The sequence below is a fragment of the Opisthocomus hoazin genome, chromosome 9 (genome assembly GCF_030867145.1).
Source record: "Opisthocomus hoazin isolate bOpiHoa1 chromosome 9, bOpiHoa1.hap1, whole genome shotgun sequence".
NCBI lineage: Eukaryota > Metazoa > Chordata > Aves > Opisthocomiformes > Opisthocomidae > Opisthocomus > Opisthocomus hoazin.
The window spans coordinates 18,985,430-19,008,809 of record NC_134422.1 but is presented as its reverse complement, the minus strand read 5'-3'; the positions used below and the strand labels follow the sequence as shown (position 1 = coordinate 19,008,809).

The window sequence follows — 23,380 nt, the reverse complement described above, 5'->3', positions numbered from 1 at the left end:
TTGGGCCCCTCACTACAAGAAGAACACTGAGGTGCTGGAGCGTGTCCAGAGAGGGGCAACAAGGCTGGTGAAGGGTCTAGAGGTCAAGTCTTATGAGGAGCAGCTGAGGAACGGGTTATTTAGCCTGGAGAAGAGGAGGCTGGGGGGAGACCTTAATCGCTCTGTACAGCTACCTGAAAAGGTGGTTGTAGTGGGGCAGGTGTTGGTCTCTTCTCCCAAGTAACTAGCAATAGGACAAGGGCAAGTTGCACCAGGGAAGGTTTGGATTGGATGTTAGGAAAATATTCTTCACTGAAAGGGTTGTCAAGCATTGGAACAGGCTGCCCAGGGAAGTGGTAGAGGCACCATCCCTGGAGGTATTTAAAAGACGTATAGATGCGGAGCTCAGGGACATGGTTTAGTGGTGGAATTGACAGTGTTAGGTTAATGGTTGGGCTTGATCTTGAAGTTCTGCTCCAACCTAAACTATTCTGTGATCTTCTTGTACTGCTGTAGCATCTTTCTAAGGTCTTGCATACTAGCTTTGGAGCAGCCTCAAGGGTTCCCCAACATCTCACAGGGTTTGAGCCATTCTCCCCTTCCTGTTCAGGGTGGGTGCTGATGGGCCGCGAGACTCATCTCCTCCACCTGCCTGGCTCCCAAGCAGCAACCAAGAGCAAGGCCCAAGCAGGGTTAGACTGACAGCAGCTCCTGGCTGTGTTGTTCTCCTGTGACAGTTGCCCTAAGGTGAGCATCCTGCAGGCTTCCAGCCCCAGCATGTTGCTTACTGATGGTGCAGGCCCTCAGAGGACTGCCTCTCACAGGAGCTGTGGCTGTGGAGGTGGGACTACCTGCCCTGAGGTTCTTCCCTGTACCAGGCTTTGCCTTGCCTCAACCTCTCCTGCACAGTGTTATATGCAGCTCAAAAAATGCTGCTGCCTGGCCTGAGCTCGCTGTGTCACAGGGTCCCTGCGCCTTGTCCTGTGAAGAGCAAGTAGAGATGCTGTGTGTGGCGGTTTGATTCAGCTGAAGCTCCCTGTGGGGAGAGCAGAAATGGGCCTGTTACATTAAGGTGCTGCCAGGTGGGGTCTGATATCCCAAGCAGGGACCTTTACTGGTGGTTGCTTTTCCCAGAGCAGCATCTGTCTTGCTGTGAGTGTTCAACCCACGGGGTCAGGGCAAGTTTTCCAGCTGCTGAATCCTTAGTGACAAAACCTCTGTTTTATGTCAAGATGATTTCTTTAAAGACATGTATTTGTCATTCAGTGACCTGTTTTCTTTGGATACTGAGTATGGCAGCTCTTTGCAACGGTCTCTACGACACCAAACTTTCCCCATACCCAAAGCTGGTGTCTGTGGCTTCAGTTTCTGTCATCTAGAAAACAACAGTGGCTGGGTCCCGCAGCATCCCACCGTTGCAGTCTCACCTGGACACGAGAGACACTTGCTTTCCTTGCTCAAGCCCAGCTACACCATCCTCATAGCCTTGGGCGAGCAGGAAGTTCCATTGCCATACTCTGTAGTGGTCTGAAGGCCACCTCACAGCACACTGCTGGACACTTTCTTGGAATCGCTGTACTGTGAGACTTTCTCCTGTCACTTCCAGAAGCAGTTGAGTTGCTGAAGGCCTGCAGTGGACGATATTTTTATCTAGCCCGCTACAGACTTAACTGACAAGATCTATGCTGTCTGGAGGCAGATGTCACAATGCATTCCACTTTCTCCCCTCTTCCTAAATGGGCATATGGCTGCTGCCCTCCATTCCTTTGGAACAATCTCAGATCGCAAGCGGGAGTGAGCTCACTGGAAGCACTGCCAGCACCTAGCACTTTGTCCAGGGGAAGGAGTCTGAGAGCTGAGCCAGTAAAGACCAGTAAGTGTTTTCTGTCTTTATCTTACCATTTAAGGAGCTTGTGTAAGTTCTGTCTTCACCTTCTATAGCTGCGTTTTTCACAAAGGGCAAGTCAAAATTAGAGTTGTTGGACCAGTTAGTTGATGTCTCTTCTGCGTGAGCTGATCGCCTGAGAAAGCCCATCTCTGGAGCTTGCTTTTTCCACCTTAGCCAAGCTGCACCTCTGCTCTGCCACGCCCGTGTCTGAGTATGTGCTGAGGGTCCTGACAAAGTGTGGACTGCCAGAACCAACGGCTTCAGCTGTGTGCCTGTCCATAGCTCTTCTCAAGCTCTTCCCGGTTCTTACTGCAGAAGTGACTACCCATTCGCCTCTCCTCCTTGCCATGTCTCTGCAGGACTGTGCCCTCAGCTCAGCAGTAGCCTCTCAGTCCTGTTAACAGCTCCCTGCTCTTCTGCATTCCTCCTGCCGCTGACAGAGAAGCTCACATGCGCTGCCACAACCCGTCTCCTGCCTCTTCGTGAAACACTTCGAACATATATAAGATTTATACATGTTCCTTTTCCGGGTTAAGTAAAGGTGGCCCGTCCACCTGGAGTCAAGTCCAGTAGATTTGTCTCAATTTGGTATGCAACGCGTCATGATCACAAGTGCCCAATATAGTTGCTACGTACCACGGAGACCGGAGGTGTAGTGCGGTGTTTTCCACTCGCTTTGTTTTCCCTTAGGGTTTTCTCCTGGTTGTTACCAGATTAACCCCTTTGTGGTGACGCCGTGATCACGAATGCTTTGCTGTGGCGCTCCTCGCACTACGCTAAACGCTAGACGCGGTGATGGGATTAACTGGCCTCATTGCATCAGCTGGGTGTGTGCAAGGGCTTCCCTGCCAGCGCTGCAGGCAGCCCCAGCTGATGGCTGTGCAGGACAGCCAGGGTTTGCAGGAAGGTGTGACATCCGCTGAACCAGCTGCAGATGTCTTCTGCCTGCCACAGCTTGGAGCATGCAGTCCCCCAGCTGTGCTCTTAGACACTCTCCATTTTCCTCCTTCTTCCCCTCTCCTTCTCTGGGTGCGCTTGGCTCCAGCGCTCAGCTGCTAGCATGGAGCAAGGCTGGTCTGAATCTCAGCGTTTCCCTGCCCGCATCTGCCTGGAGCAGGCTCTTCTCGAGGGGTGTGTAGCTGGAGGGAGGCCAGGCCCTGGGGTGGCCACAGAGCTCTGGAGACAGGCTGCAGGTAGCCGTGGGCACAGGCTTCATTGCCGTGAGCCTGGAGCTACCACCGCTTTTCCACAGGCGCGTACCAGCCCTGCCTCCCTTCGCTGTTCATCTCATCCATGAAAATGATGCCTCGATCACAGGTTTGGCTGTTTCAGTGCTCCCTACTCTGTGTCTCTGCCCTTTAAAGCAGTACTGCCTTGAGCATACGTAGCCTGTGGGTGAGCTGTCAGCCCCCTTGCACTGTGTCTAACTAACGAAGCCTTGTTTCTAATCAAACTGGGTGACTGGAGGGACTGGTCATTTCCTTCCAGCAGAATATCCCTGCCGGCCTTGTCTCCAGGGGACTGGAGATGTAGCAGCGAAGGGCACACGCTCCCCGCAGCTCGCAGACCTGTCTGGCCAGCTTCATCTCTCCTGCGTGTGCCAGCGCTCCTCACCCCGCTTGCGGAGCAATGGCCAGGGGCCGTGCCAGCCCCTTCCCCGGGGGCTGCCCTCCAGCACGGCGCAGGACTGGTTTGAGTGCCACACAGGGTACCGGGGTGCTGGCACAACTCAGCACCCGGGAACAGGGAAGGAGGCCCTGAGCAGGAGGGAGGTGAGCAGGGGCTCTGCCCTGTATCCCCGCCGTGCTGTGTTATCAAGCAAGGGGGGAACCACAGAATCACAGAATGTGGAAGGGACCTCTGTGGGTCATCTAGTCCAACCCCCCTGCTGAAGCAGGGTCACCTACAGCAGGCTGCACAGGACCTTGTCCAGGCAGGTCTTGAATATCTCCGGAGAAGGAGACTCCACAATCTCCCTGGGCAGCCTGTTCCAGTGCTCCGTCACCCTCAGAGGGAAGAAGTTCTTCCTCATGTTCAGACGGAACTTCCTAAGCTTCTCGTGCCCGTTGCCCCTGGTCCTGTCGCTGGGCACTGGGAAAGGGAAGAGGACTTCATTTTGAAGCCATCCCAGCCTTCTCTTGGCCCGTGTTAGAGGGCATGGTCATTGCCCCTCTGCTCCTGCCACGGAGCGTGCCTCTGCCTGTTATCAGACGGTTGTTAAGCTGGTTGGGAGCTGTCCTGTGTCAAGACAAACAGTGGCTAATGGCACTGTCTGCTCCCTGTCCCAGTGCCTGACCGGTTGTTTAACTGGGGAAGACGGTGTTTGCTGCCGAGGACGCGCGCTGCTCAGGGAGGGTGGAGCTGGCTTCCTCTCCCCTTCCTCACCCAGCCGGGCAGGGTCCACACCGCCCCACAGCAAACACGCCCAGGACGCCGGCCCTGCCATCTGCCGCTCTGCTGCCGGCCCCAGAAGCGGAGGCAGCCATGGCAGGGCCCAGCCCGTCCTGCCCGATCGATCAGAGCAGGAGGTGAGGCTGCTGTCAAGAGTGGTGCTGGGCCCCATGCTCACCCCAGCACCCTGAGCCTGGCAGCCGAGGCAGGGTCCGGCAGTGGAGTCCCGGAGAGTGCCTCCATCGCGGCGCTGTGGCTGAGCAGCGAGGAGGGATGGCTTGCAGGAGCTCTTGCCACGTCCCTCCTGAGCTGCAGTGCTTGTCCCAGAAGCGGATGTACTCCCCCCTGCGCTTACACTCCCCCTGAGTCACTATCTCCTTGATTACCGGAACCTCTCGCTCGTGCCGGGCCATGCAGCCACCCCACCATGCTTCACACACTTGCTGCAGCTCTGGGCGGTGCTGCACAGACTTCGTGGTTTGGGGCTGATCCTGGGTTTTGTGGTTGGTGACAGTGCCCCTGCTTCCTCCTCAAAGCTTGTCTCTGAGCCGGACTCCACAAAGCTGCTGGTCTTGCACATCCTTCCTGCCCGTGATGGGCCCCGGCTCCGTCATCCTCAGCTGACGGTGGAAGGGGTGAGGGTGGGCAATACCCTTCGCCCACTGCCTTCCTTTCCCAGCTGTTGTGGGTTGGCCTTCTGCCTCAGACCAAAAGGGTGATGCCTCTGCAGGCGCTTGGGTGTTGCAAGCTCCAGCTGCGGGTAGAGCCCGGGGACACGCAGGGCACCGTCGTGGGGGAAGCGCGAGGGCTCTGACGCCCGTGGCTGGACGCTGGCAAGCACGGTAACGCCCATCCACAGGGATGTCCGACACTGGCCTCAGAGCCTGGCCTCTCCCAAGGCAAGCTCTGCCCCACAGCCCAGGCCTGGGCTGAGCTGTGCTGCGCAAAAATGCTGCCGCTGTAGCAGCTTCGTTCCGGGTGTGATGGCCTTGGTTCGCAGTGCCTCAGCGGGTCATGCTTCCCAGTATTAATGTGAGGCCGGTGCTATGGGGACTTGCTCTTAACGTGCTGAGCACCAGAGTCAACAGGTCACAGAAGTCCCTTACCCCTGGCAAGCTGCTCAGCTGCCTGGGGGTGAAGCCAGGCTGGAGGTGAGACCTGCGAGCGCTTGAAAGCTAGTGGTGACTGTGGGGAAAGAAATCCCCAAGCCACTTTAACCGCCTGGCAAGAGCAGGAGGTTCAACATAGGCTGTGTGCTGCTTGCCGTCCCCAGCAGATCCTCCCCAGCCCGCCGGGATGTCACCCTCGTGCTGGCAGTCCCCTGCTCTGCACAACTGAGTCCCACCTCTCCATGATAGGCTGCAGCCGCTGGCCCCCTCCCCGGCCCTGAACGCTTCCCTGCATCCTTCCAAAAGCTTGGATTTCTGTGCTCGGCTCGCTGCCTCCCAGCACCCACCTCTGCCTGTGGCTCCTGGCCTGGGGTGGAGACTGTGCCCAGGGGTTGCTCCTAGATCCTGCTGGATCTGCAACAGATGTTTGCCATTCTAGAAATGTTAATGCCACAGTCATGTGCTAGGAGGGGAAGAGTCAATGGAAAGTGTTTCTTAGTGGCCAGGTCAAATCCCCATCCTTCTGCTGCAGCCTTCCCCCCGTACAGCTGAAGCTGTCTCCTTGGAAGGACCCATCTTGGAGCAGCAGGAAAGGAAGGATTGAGCAAGAGAGCCCGAAGTGGGGCCCTTTCCCCCTTCCTCCTGTGCACACACCCATGCCCATGCCGGGGTGCAGCACGCCGCTCCCGGGGGGTTCCAGTCACCCTCCCGCACGGGAGCACAGAGCCTGTGCCCGGGCTGTGCAGGCGCCGGGCAGCACCGCGGTGGCTCTGGCTGATTTAGGGAAGCGGCAGGGGAAGCAGCAGGGCTGCCATTACTCAGCGGGCCCAGAATAACCAAAACCCTACACCGGATGCAGCGGCCACGCTTCCCACCCCGCTCCTTGACCTGGCCGCCTGGCCTTGACCCTCCTGCAGCTGGCCCCCCGCGCTGCTGAGAGGGGTGGGCAGAGGTGCTGCACCGACCAGTGCTTGCTGGTGGAAACCCTGTGGGGGGAGGGAGCACGTGTTTCGGTGGGGAGATGCAGTGTTTCACGAGCTTATGCAGGCACCAGCTTCCCCCCAGTTTTTCAGGTTGCACAAGGCAGCCCGGCGTCCCTCCCTGTCCCCACCCAAGGGCACAAGGACAGGGTGCTCTGCCCGGGATGTCGCAGGCATAGCTGGCCCAGCGCGGGTGCTCAGCCATGACAAAATCCCCAGAGCCAATTTTAGCAGTGCAGAAAGTGAGTGGCTGGGACAGCCCACGGCTCCGAGGTGGTGGCTCAAGGCCACCGCTGCCATTGCTCCTGCCTTGGGAGAGCAGTGCTGCTGCCCAGCATGACCAGTGGTGGCTCTCCAAGGACACATCTGAAGGTGCTGCGTTCTCAGCCCTGGTCCTGGTGCAGGGACCTGCCCTGGGGCATGAGAAGCAGCACCAGCTTCAAAAGATTTGAAGCCACCACACAGGCACATTTTGCATGCAATACTCTCATGAGAGCCCATGTTGAGTACTGCGTCCAGCTCTGGAGCCCCCAACATAAGAAGAATGTGGATGTGTTGGAGCGGGTCCAGAGGAGCGCCATGAATATGATCAGAGGGCTGGAGTACCTCTCCTACGAGGTCAGGCTGAGGGAGTTGGGGCTGTTCAGCCTGGAGAAAAGAAGGCTCTGGGGTGACCTTATACCAGCCTGAAGGGGCCTACAGGAAGGATGTCGGAGGAGAGAGCCTTCCCTTGCAACTCGTGATGAAGACCATGGTGAGGCAGGTTGTTCCCCTGTAGTCCATGGAGGTCCACAGTGGAGCAGATCTCCACCTGCAGCCTGTGGAAGGGACCCCACACCGGAGCAGGTGGATGCCTGAAGGAAGCTGTGACCTTGTGGGGAGCCCTGCGCTGGAGCAGGCTCCTGCCAGGACCTGCAGACCCGAGGAGAGAGCAGCCCACGCCGGAGCAGGTTTTCTGGCAGGGCTTGTCACCCCGTGGGGGACCCAGGCTGGAACAGCCTGCTCCTCAAAGACTTCACCCCGTGGAAGGGACCCACGCTGGGGGCAGTTTGTGAAGAGCTGCAGCCCATGGGAAGGACTCACGTTGGAGAAGTTTGTGGAGAACTGTCTCCTGTGAGAACAACCTTCACGCTGAAGCAGGGGCAGAGTGTGAGGAGTCTTCCCCCTGAGGAGGAAGGAGCGGCAGAGACAGCATGTGATGAACTGACCGTAACCCCCATTCCCTGTCCCCCTGCGCCGCTCGGGTGGAGGAGGGAGAGAAACAGGAGTGAAGCTGAGCCTGGAAAGAGGGGAGGGTTGCGGGGAAGGTGTTTTAAGATCTGGATTTATTTCTCACTATTCTACCTTGATTTGATTGCTGATGAATTAAAGTCCCTCCCCTCTGCATTACCAGTGTCTGCTCCACTTGATTAACAGCCCCTCCAGGCTGTGCTGCCCTGCTGCAATCCTGCTACATGTCTGCCCCACTAACAGCTCTCCTAACCACCATCATGAGCTCAAAGTCTTGCCTCTTCCTCCCCTCTCTCTGAGGCTGCTCATCTGCTGGCACCCAGCCTCACAGGCCTCCGCCTGGAGTACTGCCCTCTGCACACCTCCCCCCCGGTTCAGCACAGCCAGCTGTCCTGGGTTTGGCCAGGACAGGGTAAATTTTCACCGGAATCCAGGAAGGGGCACAGCTGGGCGGCTCACCCCACCTGGCCAAACAGAACAGGGTATTCCATACCATGTGCCGTCATGCTGGGTTCCGGTGGGAGGGAGCTGGGGGGCGGGAACTCACTCACGGGTCGGGAGCGCGTGGCGGTGGTCCGGGAGAGCGGCTCTCTGTGTTGTGCGGTTTGTGTTGTGTTTTCTCCTTATCTGTATCATTGTTGTTACTGTTCCCTTTGATTGCTGTTCTGCTAAACTGCCCTTATCCCGACCCACCGGTTTCTGCCTGTTTCTTTCCATTCTCCTCCGCACCCAAGCAGGGGGAGGGGCGGCCGCGTGGCGCTTTTGTTGCTGGCCGCAGGCAAACCATAACATTAAATTTGGAGCCCAACATGGGGCGGGGATAACGGCAGGACTGAGCAGTGGATGTTAAAACAATTTTCCTAGCTTTTGTTAAATGTTGTTATACGCATTTATTGTGTTAGTTAAATACTCGCCGGTAAAAAATGTTTCTGTCTTTGATCAAATGGCTGTGGTATTTGAACCCGTACTTACTTTATGTGTTCCCTGTGGTGATGTTCATTACCTCGGGGAAAGGATTAGGATGACGATTTGGCTGTACTGTATGATATCGACTTATGACATGATAACATCACTGTGCATGAGATTAGGCTTGTGTTTGCATGCGGCACTGTGGTCATTTCCGTACCTCGGATCCTATGTCTTAGAATTTGTTAATAATCGAACCCACTCTGTGGGGAAAACCAGAGGGGATACCTTCCCCCACTCTTTCACCCCCCCTCTCTCCTTCAGGCTAGTTCTTACAGCTTTTGAGAACTTCGAGTACCCGTGGGATGCTCAGACCAGCACTCTCCTTTTGTTCTACCTCCTGAATGGGTTTTGGGTCTTGTTTAGGGTTAAACAAGTAGTTAAGAACATCGTGCAGAGAACTGCGCCGGGGCCAGATAGCTGTGAGTATCTGGGTGTGTGGGACAGCATGGGCAAGTACCTAGGGTAGGCGCCCTAGCTGCTGGCCCGGCCCAGCTTTTGCCAGCTGGTTTCTGCCGCTGGCGGGACGGCCTCTTGTTGGGTGGTGAAGTGGCCCCATGGCTGCCGGCCCTCCTCTTCGGGGCTCGCCGGGGCACCCCCGGGGACCGTTCCCTGCCCCCAGTGGGAGAGGAGGGCCCAGGCACGGCCTCCTCTGGCCGCACAAGCTGCTTTTGCCACCTTTGGGGCCTTGTGTGTCCATGCTGCTCTTCCGTCTCTTCTCCCTTGCTTTTGAAAAGTCAGCGCTTGCCTCCAGAAGCTCTGAAACCTAACTTCTGCCAGGAACATGCTGCTTTCTTGCAAGCACCATTTCACTCCTTGCTTCCTTCGATTCTCAGTTCTTTGGGGTGAGAACCACCTTCCTGTTCTGTATCTGCCACCTGCCCTAATACCTGGGTAGGACTGGTGAAACTTCTGGGCATGCTAATAATGACTGGCAGCCTGAAGAACACACAGGGACCTCAGAGACTGGGGTGACCCCGGCAGCAGGGTGAGGCACTCACTGCCAGCCAGCGCAGAGACTGAACGTGCTGACTGACCATGAGCACCGACTGGTGCAAGTGTTTGCCGCAGCGTTTGCCAGAGAAACCGCAGAGCCTCTTGCCGAGAGTAACGAGGCAAACTGTAGTGCCACGCAACAGGGATTTTCCCAGTGGCTGAAGAGGTGAAACACGCGTAATCTGAGGTGGAAACACCCAGACACGTACACGCTGATCCGGCTCTGCACAGCCCTGGACAACGCAGTCGTGTCTGAGGGTCCGTAACAGTCAGGGTCCTTGAAGCCAGGAGCAGGCTCACAGCTGCTTTCAGCTGGTGCGCGTAGCGAGAAAAGTCACTCAGTGGTGAAACCTTCTGCTAAGATGTCTGACTCTCTAAGCAGGGTCTTCGCCTGAGGCCTCTGCCTGACGCAGAACTTCACGCACTGCGAGGCTGGATCGGTGTTACTTGCCCAGGTTGTCAGGTATGGGATCCTGTTGCTCAACAGTTCTCTTGCTCCATTTCTTCCTCTTTTTGCTCTTCACCGTAGCTTTTCTCAGGTCTCCAGATGGTACTTCTTCTGTGCCCAGTAACAGACTACAAGGGGACTTTTCGCAGCCTTGGGGGCACTTTCTCACCTGCTTTCCGAGGCCTTTGCTGTTACCTTAGACTCAAACTGCACAGCGTAACACGAGGCACCGTTAGAAAGCTTCTTTTCACAAAGGAAGTTCTCGCAACACGCCGCTCAACTGGCCAAACAGACCGTGTTCCTCTGGCCTCACAAATTACCAGAAGGACTGTGCTTTGTTACCAACCGTAGCGAAACTGCCTTCACCGGGCCACCAGCCACTGAGACAATCAGGTCCTTGCACACTCGCTGCACAGAAGCAGGCTTGCGTCAGACCTGTTGACTGTCTCAGCTGTCAGATTCTCCTGCCACGACGTGTAACATTACCGAGAGAGACCCAGGAGGTCACAGGGGCCTACAGGAAGGATGGAGAGGGACTTTTCAAAAGGGTGTGTAGTGACAGGACAAGGGGGAACGGCTGTAAACTGAAAGAGGGCAGATTTAGATTGGATATCAGGAAGAAATTCTTCAGCATGAGGGTGGTGAAACACTGGCACAGGTTGCCCAGAGAAGCTGTGGCTGCCCCCTCCCTGGCAGTGTCCAAGGCCAGGTTGGATGGAGCTCTGAGCAGCCCGATCTAGTGGAAGATGTCCCTGCTCATGGCAGGGGGGTTGGAACCAGATGATCTTCAAGGTCCCTTCCAACCCAAACCATTCTATGATTCTATGATTCGAACTTCATTTTCCCCTTCGCTGAAACTGTCTTCCGACAAACAATTGGTGGATGACTGTGATTTCTTCTTCTCGCTGCTGCTGATTGAATTTCCTTCTTTGTTCGAGTTGAAATAATATTGTTCAGTTAATTCACATTGTGTTTTGCAGATCTCTGGAGACCTCCCCCTAGAGAGGACAGAACTGCACACAGCTGAAATCCAGATCCTTAGCTGACAGGCTGCTGTGGGCAGGAGGAGTAGGCAGGCCTCTCTGCTCCCAGCCCGGCACTGTCCCCAGCACTCGGAACGATCTCTGAAACTTGCAGCTGGGGGCCTAGCAACACAGGTGTAGAGCACCAACCAATTGGCTGGGAGTAAAGAAGGAAAGGCGCACTACTAAATCCCAAGAGAATCAACCCTCCGCTTTATCCGTGTTTCATGTTTACCGGCAGCCATGTGAAATCACAGGCAAAGCTGCTATCCGCGCATGTTCTGCCATCCCTCGCTACAGTGCAAACAGAGCCAGCGAAGCTGTGATGGAAAGGGGCAGATGACATATCCCTGCTTCAGCTCATGTCAGAAAAGGCTTTGCCCGCAGTGTTCAGTAGCGACCCTCCCTAAATGTGAAACAGCCAGTCAAACGGGCAAGTCCGTCCATGGACTCGATGGACTCTGCAGAGCGCAGTTTGGTGACAGCAGCCTCGGCCATGGTGTTTCACAGGCACCTGGTATGTGCACCGGCTACCGTGAGCACAGGAATCCTGATGCCAAGCTGGCGATCAGAAACACGCAACACGCTGGCTGAAGATGGACACTGGAGTGTGCAGTGCAATCTCTTACACAAGACTGTCCTCCAGGGCTTTGGGAGGGAGGGGAGGTCCCTTCGGGCTGGGAGAGTTTGCTGTTACATAGAAGCCGGTTTTATTTCTCCCCAAGGTTGGCAGGTGGAGGGAACAACCTGTTCATCTGTTTGCATTTCAGCCTTTCACAGCTCTGTAAGGATGCTTTGTGCCCAAGCTGAATTGCCTGCTGAACCTTGAAATCTGGCTGGTACGTAGTGCTCAGCCGGAAGGTGTGCTACAGCCAGCTTACAAACCCCTGCTTGCTAGCACAGCCTAGGCTGCACCACCTCCCGTCAGAGTCCCCTTCAAGTAGCCTTGAGTGACAAGAGCCATCCAAAAACATTGGCTGTTCTGCTGACGCCCTTGGCACAGCAGAAACAGTGTCTGTTTGGCTCCATGTCACTCAGCAAGACAGAGTCTCACAAAATGAAAGCCAGGAGGAGTACAATTGCTGTACATGACCGTGGTACGAATGCTGGCACCCTGATTGGCCTTGCTGGCCCAAGACCAAGTAGGTTTAAACTGATCACAAAGGCGTTTATGCTGGAGACATTCACTTTCCAAAGAGGCAGTTTCTGACCCATCAGGCTTCATTTCTAGAGTCCTAAGGGCAAAAAAGCCTTGAACCAAATGACAAGAAAGCAACCTTGATTTGTTTTAAGATGTTTGGAGGAAACAAAGAGTCATGTTCAATCTGCTGGCCCTGTCTTGTACTCCTGGTTTGTGCATTTCAGCCAGAGCATCATGCAAGGACACAGAACTACAGTGTTCCTGGTGTGGCTGAGTTTCAGCTCACTGGCACTGGTTCTGCTGGGGGACGTCAACCTCCGTGGCACCTGCTGTGAGGGAAAGGCCACCAGGGGGATTTCTGGAGGATGTCAGGGACACCCAGATGGCCAAGAAGGCCAACAGCATTCTGGCTTGTCTCAGAAATGGCATGGCAAGCAGGAGCAGGGAGCGGATGGTCCCCCTGGACTTGGCCCTGGACCTCAGGAGAGAATGCGGTGGCTTATTCCAGGAAGAGCTAGGTGGGAGGCAGCTCTCACAAGAGCTGCCACTGACACTGCTGGCAGGTGTTTTAGCCCACCGGCAGGGGAACTGCAGTACATGGTCAGCTCAGGGGTGTCCAAGCAAACCTTGCCCGCTACAAGTCCATCGACCCTGATGGGATTTCTCTGAGGGTGCTGAGCAAGCTGGATGATGTCACTGCGAGGCCGCTCTCTGTCATCTTGGCAAGGCTGTGGAGCTTGGGGGAGCTACCAAAGACGAGCGAGTGCCAAATGCTGCAGCCCATTGCTAAAAGAGGCAAGAGGATGACCAGAGTCATTCTCGCTTCCGCCCTTGGGGAGAGGATGCACTGAGTGAGTCTGCTGGGTTGCCATTTCTGGCCACCTGAGAAACCGGCGCAGGCGGGGGCAGCCACACCAATGGCTTTATAAGAACTGCCAAGGCTATTTCTGCTGCTTTCAGACCTTTAGTGTAGTACTTGCTGACTACAGTGAGACTAATGACCCCGCTCGCTCTGCTGGTCCCCTTGGTGGCTGGCAGGCGCCCCGGCTGCTGGCCCGGCCCAGCTTTTGCCAGCTGGTTTCTGCCACCGGCAGGACGGCCTCTTTTTGGGCGGTGAAGTGGCCCCAAGGCTGCCAGCCCTCCTCTTTGGGGCTCGACGGGGCACCCCCGGGGACCATTCCCTGCCCCTGCCGGGAAAGGAGGGCCCGGGCATGGCCTCCCCTGGCTCCTCCTGGGGCTCTCGTGGCTCCACAGCGATGGCAGTGGGAGCAGAGGGGTGGCTGGTGGGACCCCCAGCAAGGGCGGCCGGTGAGGTGCCGGGGAGCTCTTCTGCCTCCAACCTGTCAGGGCTGCTGGAGGGGGCTGCACCAGGGGCTGGAGAGCCCCCTCGGGAGGCGGCGGGGCCGGGGGCAGCTGCGGGGCTGCCCTCCCACTCATCAGCAGCACGAGCCTGCCCCAGGGCCAGACGCCGTCGGGCCTCCCCGCAGCACTGCTGCACCACGGCATCAATCAGCCACCGCACAAATCTCCTCGTGTACCTGCCCAGGACACGCCACAGCCGCTGGGCCAGGCTCTCCTCGTCCAGGCCAAACAGGTGCAGGCTGGACAGGACCAGGCTCTGCGTGGCTTCCCAGTGGTTGTCGCCGAAGATCCACTGCAGCCCCCGTCGCAGCCGTGGCAGCAGTGGATGGAGCAGAAATGGGTCCTCTCAGAAGAGCCGTGCCCAGAGGTGGGGATGGAGGCTGCCCACAGGAGCCCTGGGCACTGACCCCGCAGCTGATGGCTGGGATGCCGCAGGGCGATGGAGATGGTGGGCAGCTGGGCAACCAGGAGCTCCTCTGGTCGGGTGGGCGGCCGTGGACGCTGCTGCAGGCGGTGAGATGACGTGCTCTGCAAAGTTGTCATCCGCCTGCACCGAGTGCAAGATGGAGGTGACCATCCTCCTGCAGAGGGTGCACGTGGGCGTGCGAGTCTCAGTCCAGCGCACGATGCACACCTAGCAGAATTTGTGGAGGCATGGCATCACGTAGCTGGCCTCCTCCCAGCTGTCCAGGCAGACGGGACAGTGGTCGTCCAGCTCCGTGGCCATGCTCCTACGCACTGCAGTGGGCTGGGGGGAGCTGGGGATGACAAACTGCTCCCTCTCACGGGCACAGCAGCAGCGGGTGTTGTGCTAGAAGAGGAAGAGAGGCCACGATCACTGGCTGACCAGGGCAGGGCTGGAAGAAGTGCCCAGGACCCTCCTGAAGGAAAACCTCCCAGCTGCCCAGGGTGAGGAGGTTTCCCTGCCCAGCTCACCTCTGCTGCTGTGAGCGCGGCTCCTGGGTGCCGCGGCTGCCTGAAGCTGGCAGGGCCGCAGACAATCCTCCAAGGGCTCTGGGCTCGGGCACGGAGAGCTGCAAGAAACAACTCACCAAGCACGGCAGCAGCACCAAGGCCTCGCTCAGAACTCCAGACCTCGCAACCTGCTCAGCTGGAGTCCGGGCAGAAGCTGGCTTGTTATACGCATTTATTGTGTTAGTTAAATACTCGCCGGTAAAAAATGTTTCTGTCTTTGATCAAATGGCTGTGGTATTTGAACCCGTACTTACTTTATGTGTTCCCTGTGGTGATGTTCATTACCTCGGGGAAAAGGATTAGGATGACGATTTGGCTGTACTGTATGATATCAACTTATGACATGATAACATCACTGTGCATGAGATTAGGCTTGTGTTTGCATGCGGCACTGTGGTCATTTCCGTACCTCGGATCCTATGTCTTAGAATTTGTTAATAATCGAACCCACTCTGTGGGGAAAACCAGAGGGGATACCTTCCCCCACTCTTTCACCCCCCCTCTCTCCTTCAGGCTAGTTCTTACAGCTTTTGAGAACTTCGAGTACCCGTGGGATGCTCAGACCAGCACTCTCCTTTTGTTCTACCTCCTGAATGGGTTTTGGGTCTTGTTTAGGGTTAAACAAGTAGTTAAGAACATCGTGCAGAGAACTGCGCCGGGGCCAGATAGCTGTGAGTATCTGGGTGTGTGGGACAGCATGGGCAAGTACCTAGGGTAGGCGCCCTAGCTGCTGGCCCGGCCCAGCTTTTGCCAGCTGGTTTCTGCCGCTGGCGGGACGGCCTCTTGTTGGGTGGTGAAGTGGCCCCATGGCTGCCGGCCCTCCTCTTCGGGGCTCGCCGGGGCACCCCCGGGGACCGTTCCCTGCCCCCAGTGGGAGAGGAGGGCCCAGGCACGGCCTCCTCTGGCCGCACAAGCTGCTTTTGCCACCTTTGGGGCCTTGTGTGTCCATGCTGCTCTTCCGTCTCTTCTCCCTTGCTTTTGAAAAGTCAGCGCTTGCCTCCAGAAGCTCTGAAACCTAACTTCTGCCAGGAACATGCTGCTTTCTTGCAAGCACCATTTCACTCCTTGCTTCCTTCGATTCTCAGTTCTTTGGGGTGAGAACCACCTTCCTGTTCTGTATCTGCCACCTGCCCTAATACCTGGGTAGGACTGGTGAAACTTCTGGGCATGCTAATAATGACTGGCAGCCTGAAGAACACACAGGGACCTCAGAGACTGGGGTGACCCCGGCAGCAGGGTGAGGCACTCACTGCCAGCCAGCGCAGAGACTGAACGTGCTGACTGACCATGAGCACCGACTGGTGCAAGTGTTTGCCGCAGCGTTTGCCAGAGAAACCGCAGAGCCTCTTGCCGAGAGTAACGAGGCAAACTGTAGTGCCACGCAACAGGGATTTTCCCAGTGGCTGAAGAGGTGAAACACGCGTAATCTGAGGTGGAAACACCCAGACACGTACACGCTGATCCGGCTCTGCACAGCCCTGGACAACGCAGTCGTGTCTGAGGGTCCGTAACAGTCAGGGTCCTTGAAGCCAGGAGCAGGCTCACAGCTGCTTTCAGCTGGTGCGCGTAGCGAGAAAAGTCACTCAGTGGTGAAACCTTCTGCTAAGATGTCTGACTCTCTAAGCAGGGTCTTCGCCTGAGGCCTCTGCCTGACGCAGAACTTCACGCACTGCGAGGCTGGATCGGTGTTACTTGCCCAGGTTGTCAGGTATGGGATCCTGTTGCTCAACAGTTCTCTTGCTCCATTTCTTCCTCTTTTTGCTCTTCACCGTAGCTTTTCTCAGGTCTCCAGATGGTACTTCTTCTGTGCCCAGTAACAGACTACAAGGGGACTTTTCGCAGCCTTGGGGGCACTTTCTCACCTGCTTTCCGAGGCCTTTGCTGTTACCTTAGACTCAAACTGCACAGCGTAACACGAGGCACCGTTAGAAAGCTTCTTTTCACAAAGGAAGTTCTCGCAACACGCCGCTCAACTGGCCAAACAGACCGTGTTCCTCTGGCCTCACAAATTACCAGAAGGACTGTGCTTTGTTACCAACCGTAGCGAAACTGCCTTCACCGGGCCACCAGCCACTGAGACAATCAGGTCCTTGCACACTCGCTGCACAGAAGCAGGCTTGCGTCAGACCTGTTGACTGTCTCAGCTGTCAGATTCTCCTGCCACGACGTGTAACATTACCGAGAGAGACCCAGGAGGTCACAGGGGCCTACAGGAAGGATGGAGAGGGACTTTTCAAAAGGGTGTGTAGTGACAGGACAAGGGGGAACGGCTGTAAACTGAAAGAGGGCAGATTTAGATTGGATATCAGGAAGAAATTCTTCACCGTGAGGGTGGTGAAACACTGGCACAGGTTGCCCAGAGAAGCTGTGGCTGCCCCCTCCCTGGCAGTGTCCAAGGCCAGGTTGGATGGAGCTCTGAGCAGCCCGATCTAGTGGAAGATGTCCCTGCTCATGGCAGGGGGGTTGGAACCAGATGATCTTCAAGGTCCCTTCCAACCCAAACCATTCTACTGATGCCATGAAAAGCTGGAATTGAAGACTCACTAGTCAGAAGACTGTTATGCAGGTATTCTTTATTACGGTGCTGGGCACACGGGGGATCTCTCCTCCAAACGTGTGCACCAAAAGGATACACTTACTAGGTATTTATGCTATGTTAATGAATAAATTCATTACATTTGCAAGAAATGCTAATCATAGTTTTACCTAGAGCTCATTAGCATATGGTAATGTCCGTCACGCACGTTTGTTTGGCGTCTCTTGGTGATCGGCGGGGTTTTCAGATTATCCTGCAGCCTCCTTATCTCTGTAGTTTGTGTACCTGTTGTCCTAAGGCCCAGCCGCCTGAAGGGATTATTCAGGAGTCCCTTATCTTGCAACCATCCTGCCCCAATTATTCACCAAGAACCAAGACTTGTTTTGGTTGTAGGATGATTCTGACCACCTGAAGTGATAACACCCCCTACATGTTACATCTGTTACATTCCCGGTTATCCATACGATTCTATGATTTTGCTCCATGTTCCCGCCACGTCTGCGGCCACCTCTCCTCTGGTGCCACCAGGTCTCTCCTTTCTTCCACCCTTTCTCTTCGCTAGGAGAGCAAGAATTTGGTGTTAGGAGGGCAGGAGGTTAGCGGGTACGCGAGTTTCACGGCCGGGGCACCGGTTCCCTCCTCTCCGACGCGGTGCTCCTGCGGAAGGCGCTGCTCCCCCCGAACGCCCCGGGGCCGAGCCGGGGCCCCCCAAAGCTGCTGCCGTACCCAGGGCTTGGAGCAACGAGCGGCGTCCCGGGACCCCGGGGCCGCTCCCGCCCGCCGCTGCGCTCCCGCCACACGGGCGGCGGGAGCGCAGCGGCGGGAGCGCAGCGGCGGGCGGGAGCGGCGCGGGGCGGGGCGGTCCCGCGCCCCTTTGTTCGGCGGGAGGCGGTGGCGCGCACCGCCCCGCCGCTTTGTCCGCCACCGCCCCCCGAGCCGCTCGGCCCGGCGTGCCGTGAGTGGGGCCGGGAGCGGGGGGCTGCGGGGTCGGGGCGGGCGGGTACCGGGGGAGGGCTGCGGGGGGGGACTGGGGACCCGGGAAAGGCCGGGGTTGGGGGCTGGGTCCCCAGGCCGGCAGGGGGGTCCCAGCGGGGGCTGGCCGGGGTGGGTGGGACAGGGGTTGGCGAGCCCCGGGTGGGTTGTCCGGTGCTGGGGCGCGGGGGGCGGGGGGCTGAGCTGATGTGGGTTGGGGAGATGGGGTCCCTGGGGAGGGCAGGCTGGGGCAGAGGGGCTTGGGGAACCCAGGCAGGGGGGACCTGGGGTCAGTGGGGCTGGGGGTGTAGGTCCCAGCCAAGGCACGCGGTGCTGACTCATGGCGTGGTCAGGAGGTGGTGGGTGGCTTGGCCCCCCTCGGCAGAGAGCTGGGCTCTGGCTCCCTGCTCCGGGTGGGCGGAGAGGGTGTGGGCAGCTCTGTGCCGCCTCGGCCGTGCCCATTGCCGCTCCTGGCACAGGTTGCCCAGAGAAGCTGTGGCTGCCCCCTCCCTGGCAGTGTTCAAGGCCAGGTTGGATGGAGCTCTGAGCAGCCTGGTCTGGTAGACGATGTCCCTGCTCATGGCAGGGGGGTTGGAACCAGATGATCTTCAAGGTCCCTTCCAACCCAAACCATTCTATGATTCTTTTCTATGATTGCTGACCCATGCTGTGCTCCATCCCTGTGTCACCTCTCCTTGGCCACCACAGCCGTGCCCTCATGTGTGCTTTTGCTTTCCCGGGGCTTCAGCTCCCAGGACTGCCCTCATGCCTGGTCCCCGGGTCTCGTCCCCTGTTGCCTGTCACCCTCGCGCAGGGCGGTGTGCCACGGCCAGGCAATGGCTGAAGGCAGACACAAAGCATCCTCCTTCCCATGGGGTCCTGGGGGATGAGGACTTCACACCGAGGAGATGGGGCAGCAGCAAGACCTTGCAGGGTGCTCGACCACAGGAGGGTGGTGGCCCTGATGGGCTGGGTTTGGGTCCCCGGTGCCAGCCCGGGCCACCTCGCGTGGCTCAGCAGGCTCTGTCAAGCATGAGGCCATCAGCAGGTGGGTGTCCTGCACACGGGTGCTTGTGTGGGAGGGGCTTTGCTGTTTAGGGGAGGTTGCTCTGGAGTCAGGCTGAGGTAAGCCGAAAAGATCCTCTTCTTCTGGACAACAGTGGCGTGAGTGCGGCAGGGGCCGTCATCCGCAGGGACATGGTCCGAGGCGATGGGAAGGAGCTGGCTGGAGGGCAGGCAAGGCGTGGGGGAGTCTGGGGGTTCTGTGGGGACGTGTCCCCTCCGCTTGTCCCAGGCAGCCCTGCCACCTGCTGTCCCTGCATCAGCTCGTGCACAGGCTGACGAAACCGGGGGTGGCAGTGGGCTGTCTCCTCTTGTGTCTTCTCCTTTGGCTGGGAGCTGCAGCACGGTCCTCGTAATTTCCTCCGTGACCTCCGGTGTCAGCTGCTTTGCCGGGACTTTGTGCAATTCCTTGGCTGCCCCACGCTGCCCTTCGCCGTCGCCCTCCCGCCTCCTGCCCCGCTTACCCCCACCGGCCCTTGCCGCCGGACTGCAGGGTGCTCTGAGCACCGGCCACCGCGGGCTTCGAGAGCTCGTAAGGACTGGGGGGTTGGGGTCCGGCGGGAGGCAGAGAGGGCACAGCGAGGAGATTTGGTGGGGTGGAGCGACGCTGCGTGTCTGCCAGCTCTCGAGGGAGAGCTCTGCGGGGTGCAGAGGACGTGGCTGGTGGGCGTTGTTCGGGGGAGCCCCCTCGGCCAGGGCTCGGGGCTGGCAGCCGCAGCGGGCCAGAGGGGCTGCCGGCACCCTGCCGTGCTGCCCGCCTGTCGCCTTCCTCCGGGGGCCGCAGACCCCCGTGGGAGGGCGCAGGTGCCAGCGCAGGGTGCGGCGCCAGTTGGGGACCTTGCCCAGGACCAGGTGGCAAACGGGTGCAGCGTCACCAGGGCGCAGGAGGCAGTTCTGTCCCCTCACACTCTCCAGCTGGCGCTGCCCCGTGCTGCCTTGTTTGCCCGGGCTGTGGCTGTGCTGACTCTTCCCCCAGATGTGTCCCGCGGGGCATGGGGACATCCCAGCCTTTCCCCGGGTCCCCTCCGTCCACCTGGCCAGAGCAGGGTGCGGATGGGAGCGCGGGGGGGAGTCACTGGGCAGGGGACACGCTGCTGGGGAGGCAGGTGCTCGTGCAGGGCTGTGTTTGTGGGTCTGGTGGGTAAGGCAAGGGACGTCGGAGCTGGGAGAGGGGCAGGGCTCAGGTGGAGGCCGGTGGTTTGGGGGGGCCCGGTGAGGCACACGTGCATTTGCTCGGTGCCTGATTGCCTGCCCCTTCCCTGCAGGGTTTGAGCCAACTGCCTGGCCAGGATGAGCTGGAGCTTCCTGACGCGGCTCCTGGAGGAGATCAACAACCACTCGACCTTCGTGGGCAAGATCTGGCTGACCGTCCTCATTGTCTTCCGCATCGTGCTGACAGCCGTGGGGGGCGAGTCCATCTACTACGACGAGCAGAGCAAGTTCGTCTGCAACACACAGCAACCCGGCTGCGAGAACGTCTGCTACGACGCCTTCGCCCCACTCTCCCACGTCCGCTTCTGGATCTTCCAGATCATCATGGTAGCCACACCGTCGGTCCTCTACCTGGGCTTTGCCATGCACCGCATCGCCCGCATGCCCGAGTCCTCACGGCGCCGGGCACCGGCAGCCCGGCGGGCACGCATGCCGGTGGTGCGCCGGGGAGCGGGGCGGGACTATGAGGAGGCGGAAGACGATAACGAAGAAGACCCCATGATCTTTGAGGAGATCGAGGTGGAGAAGGAGAAGAGCCCGGAGGGTGGAGAGAAGCACGACGGCCGGCGCCGCATCAAGCAGGACGGGCTGATGCGCGCCTACGTCCTGCACTTGCTGTGCCGCTCGCTGCTGGAGACGGCGTTCCTATTCGGGCAGTACCTGCTGTACCGCTTCGAGGTGAGCCCCTCCTACGTCTGCAGCCGCAGCCCCTGCCCGCACACCGTCGACTGCTTCATCTCCCGCCCCACCGAGAAGACCATCTTCCTCCTCATCATGTATGCCGTCAGCGGGCTCTGCCTCTTCCTCAACCTCTGCGAGCTCGTGCACCTCGGCGTGGGGCGCATCCGTGACGCCCTGAGCCAGCCCGACAGCCCCCCGCTCCCGGCCGCCAGCAGCCCCGCGCCACAGTACCCCAGGAAAGCCCCCGGCGCTCCCCCCACCTACCACTCGCTGAAGAAGGAGCCGCCGCAAGCCCCGCTGCCCGTTGGCAAGCTGGACTACCAGGAGAGCCTGGCCCAGGCAGCGGCGGCAGGGCACTTCGCCCTGCCCGGGAGTCCCCCGGCGCACGAGCTGGACCGGCTGCGCGAGCACCTGCGCCTGGCCCAGGAGCACCTGGAGGTGGCCTTCCACCTCCAGCCCCCACTGCGGCCCCCCAGCCCTGCCCGCAGCAGCAGCCCCGAGGCCAACGGCATCGCCGCCGAGCAGAACCGCCTCAACCTCGCCCACGAGAAGGGGACGGCCGCCTGCGACAGGACCACAGGTGAGACGGGGAGCAGGATGGATCCGGCTGGCTGGAGTTGGGGGCATGGGGAGCCTGGGGAGTCCCCCTGTTCTCCCCGGGGTGGGAGCTAACCTGCCTCTTGCTCTTCACAGGGCTGTGAGTGCCGCCAGGGACGACAGCGGTGTTTGCCTGAGCGGCTGCAGGGATGCTGCCAGGACACAGAGGGTGACGTGTGCCTGCCCTCGGGGCTGGCCAGGCAGCCCTGCCCCGGGCAGCAGCGGCAGGGATGGGGGCTCTAGGGGACGTTCCTACTTAATTTTCAAAAAGGGAATATCTTATTTTTGTATGTTTTTATAAACTCGTCAGCGTGTGCACCCTGGCATTTTTATAACTCTGCTCCCAATCCCTCCTCCGGGCCTGCTCCCCTCCCCTGTCTCCCATTTCACCCCCTCTTCCTCCTCCCGCACCCATTTCCCACAGCAACTGCTCCTCGCACCTCCCCGTGCCCTCCTGGGCCTGCTGCCACCCACCGCCACGCCGGCCGGTGCTGTGCGTGTGTGGACCACGCCGGCGATGCCGGTATTGTCCCCGCGGTGTGGGGGCTTAGGGGAGCCGAGCCTGGGGGTCCGGCTGGCCGGGCTGAACCGTGAGGCAGGCTGCTGGGCTGGCATCACGCTTGGGGATGGCAGGGACCGGAGGGGAGAGAGGGGGTCCTGGCGCTGGTGCGGCAGAGGGGTCATGCTGCGCAGCGTCCTGGCGCGGGGGTGCGAGGCACAGTGCTGGCCTGCTCAGAAATGTCTGTGCAGAGGGCAGGGGCTGTCCTTCCCGTTGCCTCCGCCCCGCTCCCGCCCGGCCGCCCTTGGACCAAAGCCATCCCCTCCTGCTCTGGCCGTGGGGCCGGGACCCCCTGCGCGGGGCCGGACCCTGGTCCTGTGGCGGGGGGACGTGGCACCCCGAGCCAGGTTCGGCCAGGAGCCAGCAGGGCATTTCTCATCATCTCAGCCTGGGTCACGCGGGGATTTTTGTAGCGTCATTTTTTACTCGGAAATGATTGTCACTTTTTTTTTTTTCTTTTTATATCTATATTAGTAAAGGCTGGAGACGTTTTGTACTGAACTGCTGCATCCGGTTCTTTGGGAGGAAGGGGTGGGAAGGGAATCCTGCGCAGATGCCCTGGGACGTCCCCGCTCGGCCCGGGGTGACGCAGTCGTTCCTGCCGTGCGGAGGCGGCCGCGGCCGGGGCAGCCTCCATCGGCCTGGCGCAGCGGAACTGCTCTGGCCGCGTTCCCGCGTGGTCCCGTCACCAGCGAGGGGCCCGGTGAGGGGCTTCCCCGCGCCTCCCCATCCCGCTGCAGCTGGGAGCAGAAGGGATGCTGCCCTGCCCTGCGCTCCCCTGCCCCGGGGCTGGATCAAACCCAGCCACACCATACTCTGGTTTTGTCCAACACACCCCAGTCCCCTCTTTGGGACCTCGGGTCAGAGCTGGACCCCTCTTGCAGCGCTCACCCATCCCCTCCCTCCTCTGGCCAAAAGCTCCAGGAGCTCGCATCCCACTGCACAACCACGCGCCGCCTCCGTGGCTGCCTCTGATGGAAAGCTGGTGTTCCCAGGCTGTTGTGGTAAAGGAAACAGGTTTATTTCGCTCGTCCCATAAAGCTTTCCAACAGGCTGCGCTGCCTGGAGAGGGCTCGCTTGCAGCGCTGTGCGTGCTGCCAGCCCTGCCACTGGTGCCAGGTCCTGGCATGGGCTGGCCCTGGCACATCCCTGCCACAGCAGCCTGGCCCTGCCACAGAGCACGGAGAGGCCATCGCACTCTGCAGCAGGACCCCAGTCTTATTCTGGGTGGGGTGGAACTGCTGGGGGGGGCAGGTGGGGAGAAACGGGGGCCG

At 59.1% G+C, this 23,380-nt stretch overlaps 1 protein-coding gene across 2 annotated transcripts; it reads left to right on the top strand.

Annotated features, from left to right (window-relative positions):
- The first annotated feature begins 17,905 nt into the window (after positions 1-17,905).
- On the top strand, positions 17,906-22,587 carry LOC104328565 (gap junction gamma-1 protein-like). 2 transcript variants are annotated; one of them, XM_075430258.1, is made up of 3 exons: positions 17,906-17,978; positions 20,323-21,530; positions 21,644-22,587. In XM_075430258.1, exons 2-3 carry the CDS (start codon positions 20,348-20,350, stop codon positions 21,649-21,651), a joined length of 1,191 nt encoding a protein of 396 aa, XP_075286373.1. In that variant the 5' UTR covers positions 17,906-17,978; positions 20,323-20,347; the 3' UTR covers positions 21,652-22,587. The 2 variants fall into 2 exon arrangements, with proteins under 2 accessions (XP_075286373.1, XP_075286374.1); XM_075430259.1 differs by lacking the exon at positions 17,906-17,978 and adding an exon at positions 19,302-19,589.
- The last annotated feature ends 793 nt before the right edge of the window (positions 22,588-23,380 follow it).

Bases quoted from the DNA above. Each gene is read 5' to 3' on its own strand.
- LOC104328565 (XM_075430258.1), top strand. From the start codon at position 20,348: ATGAGCTGGAGCTTCCTGACGCGGCTCCTGGAGGAGATCAACAACCAC.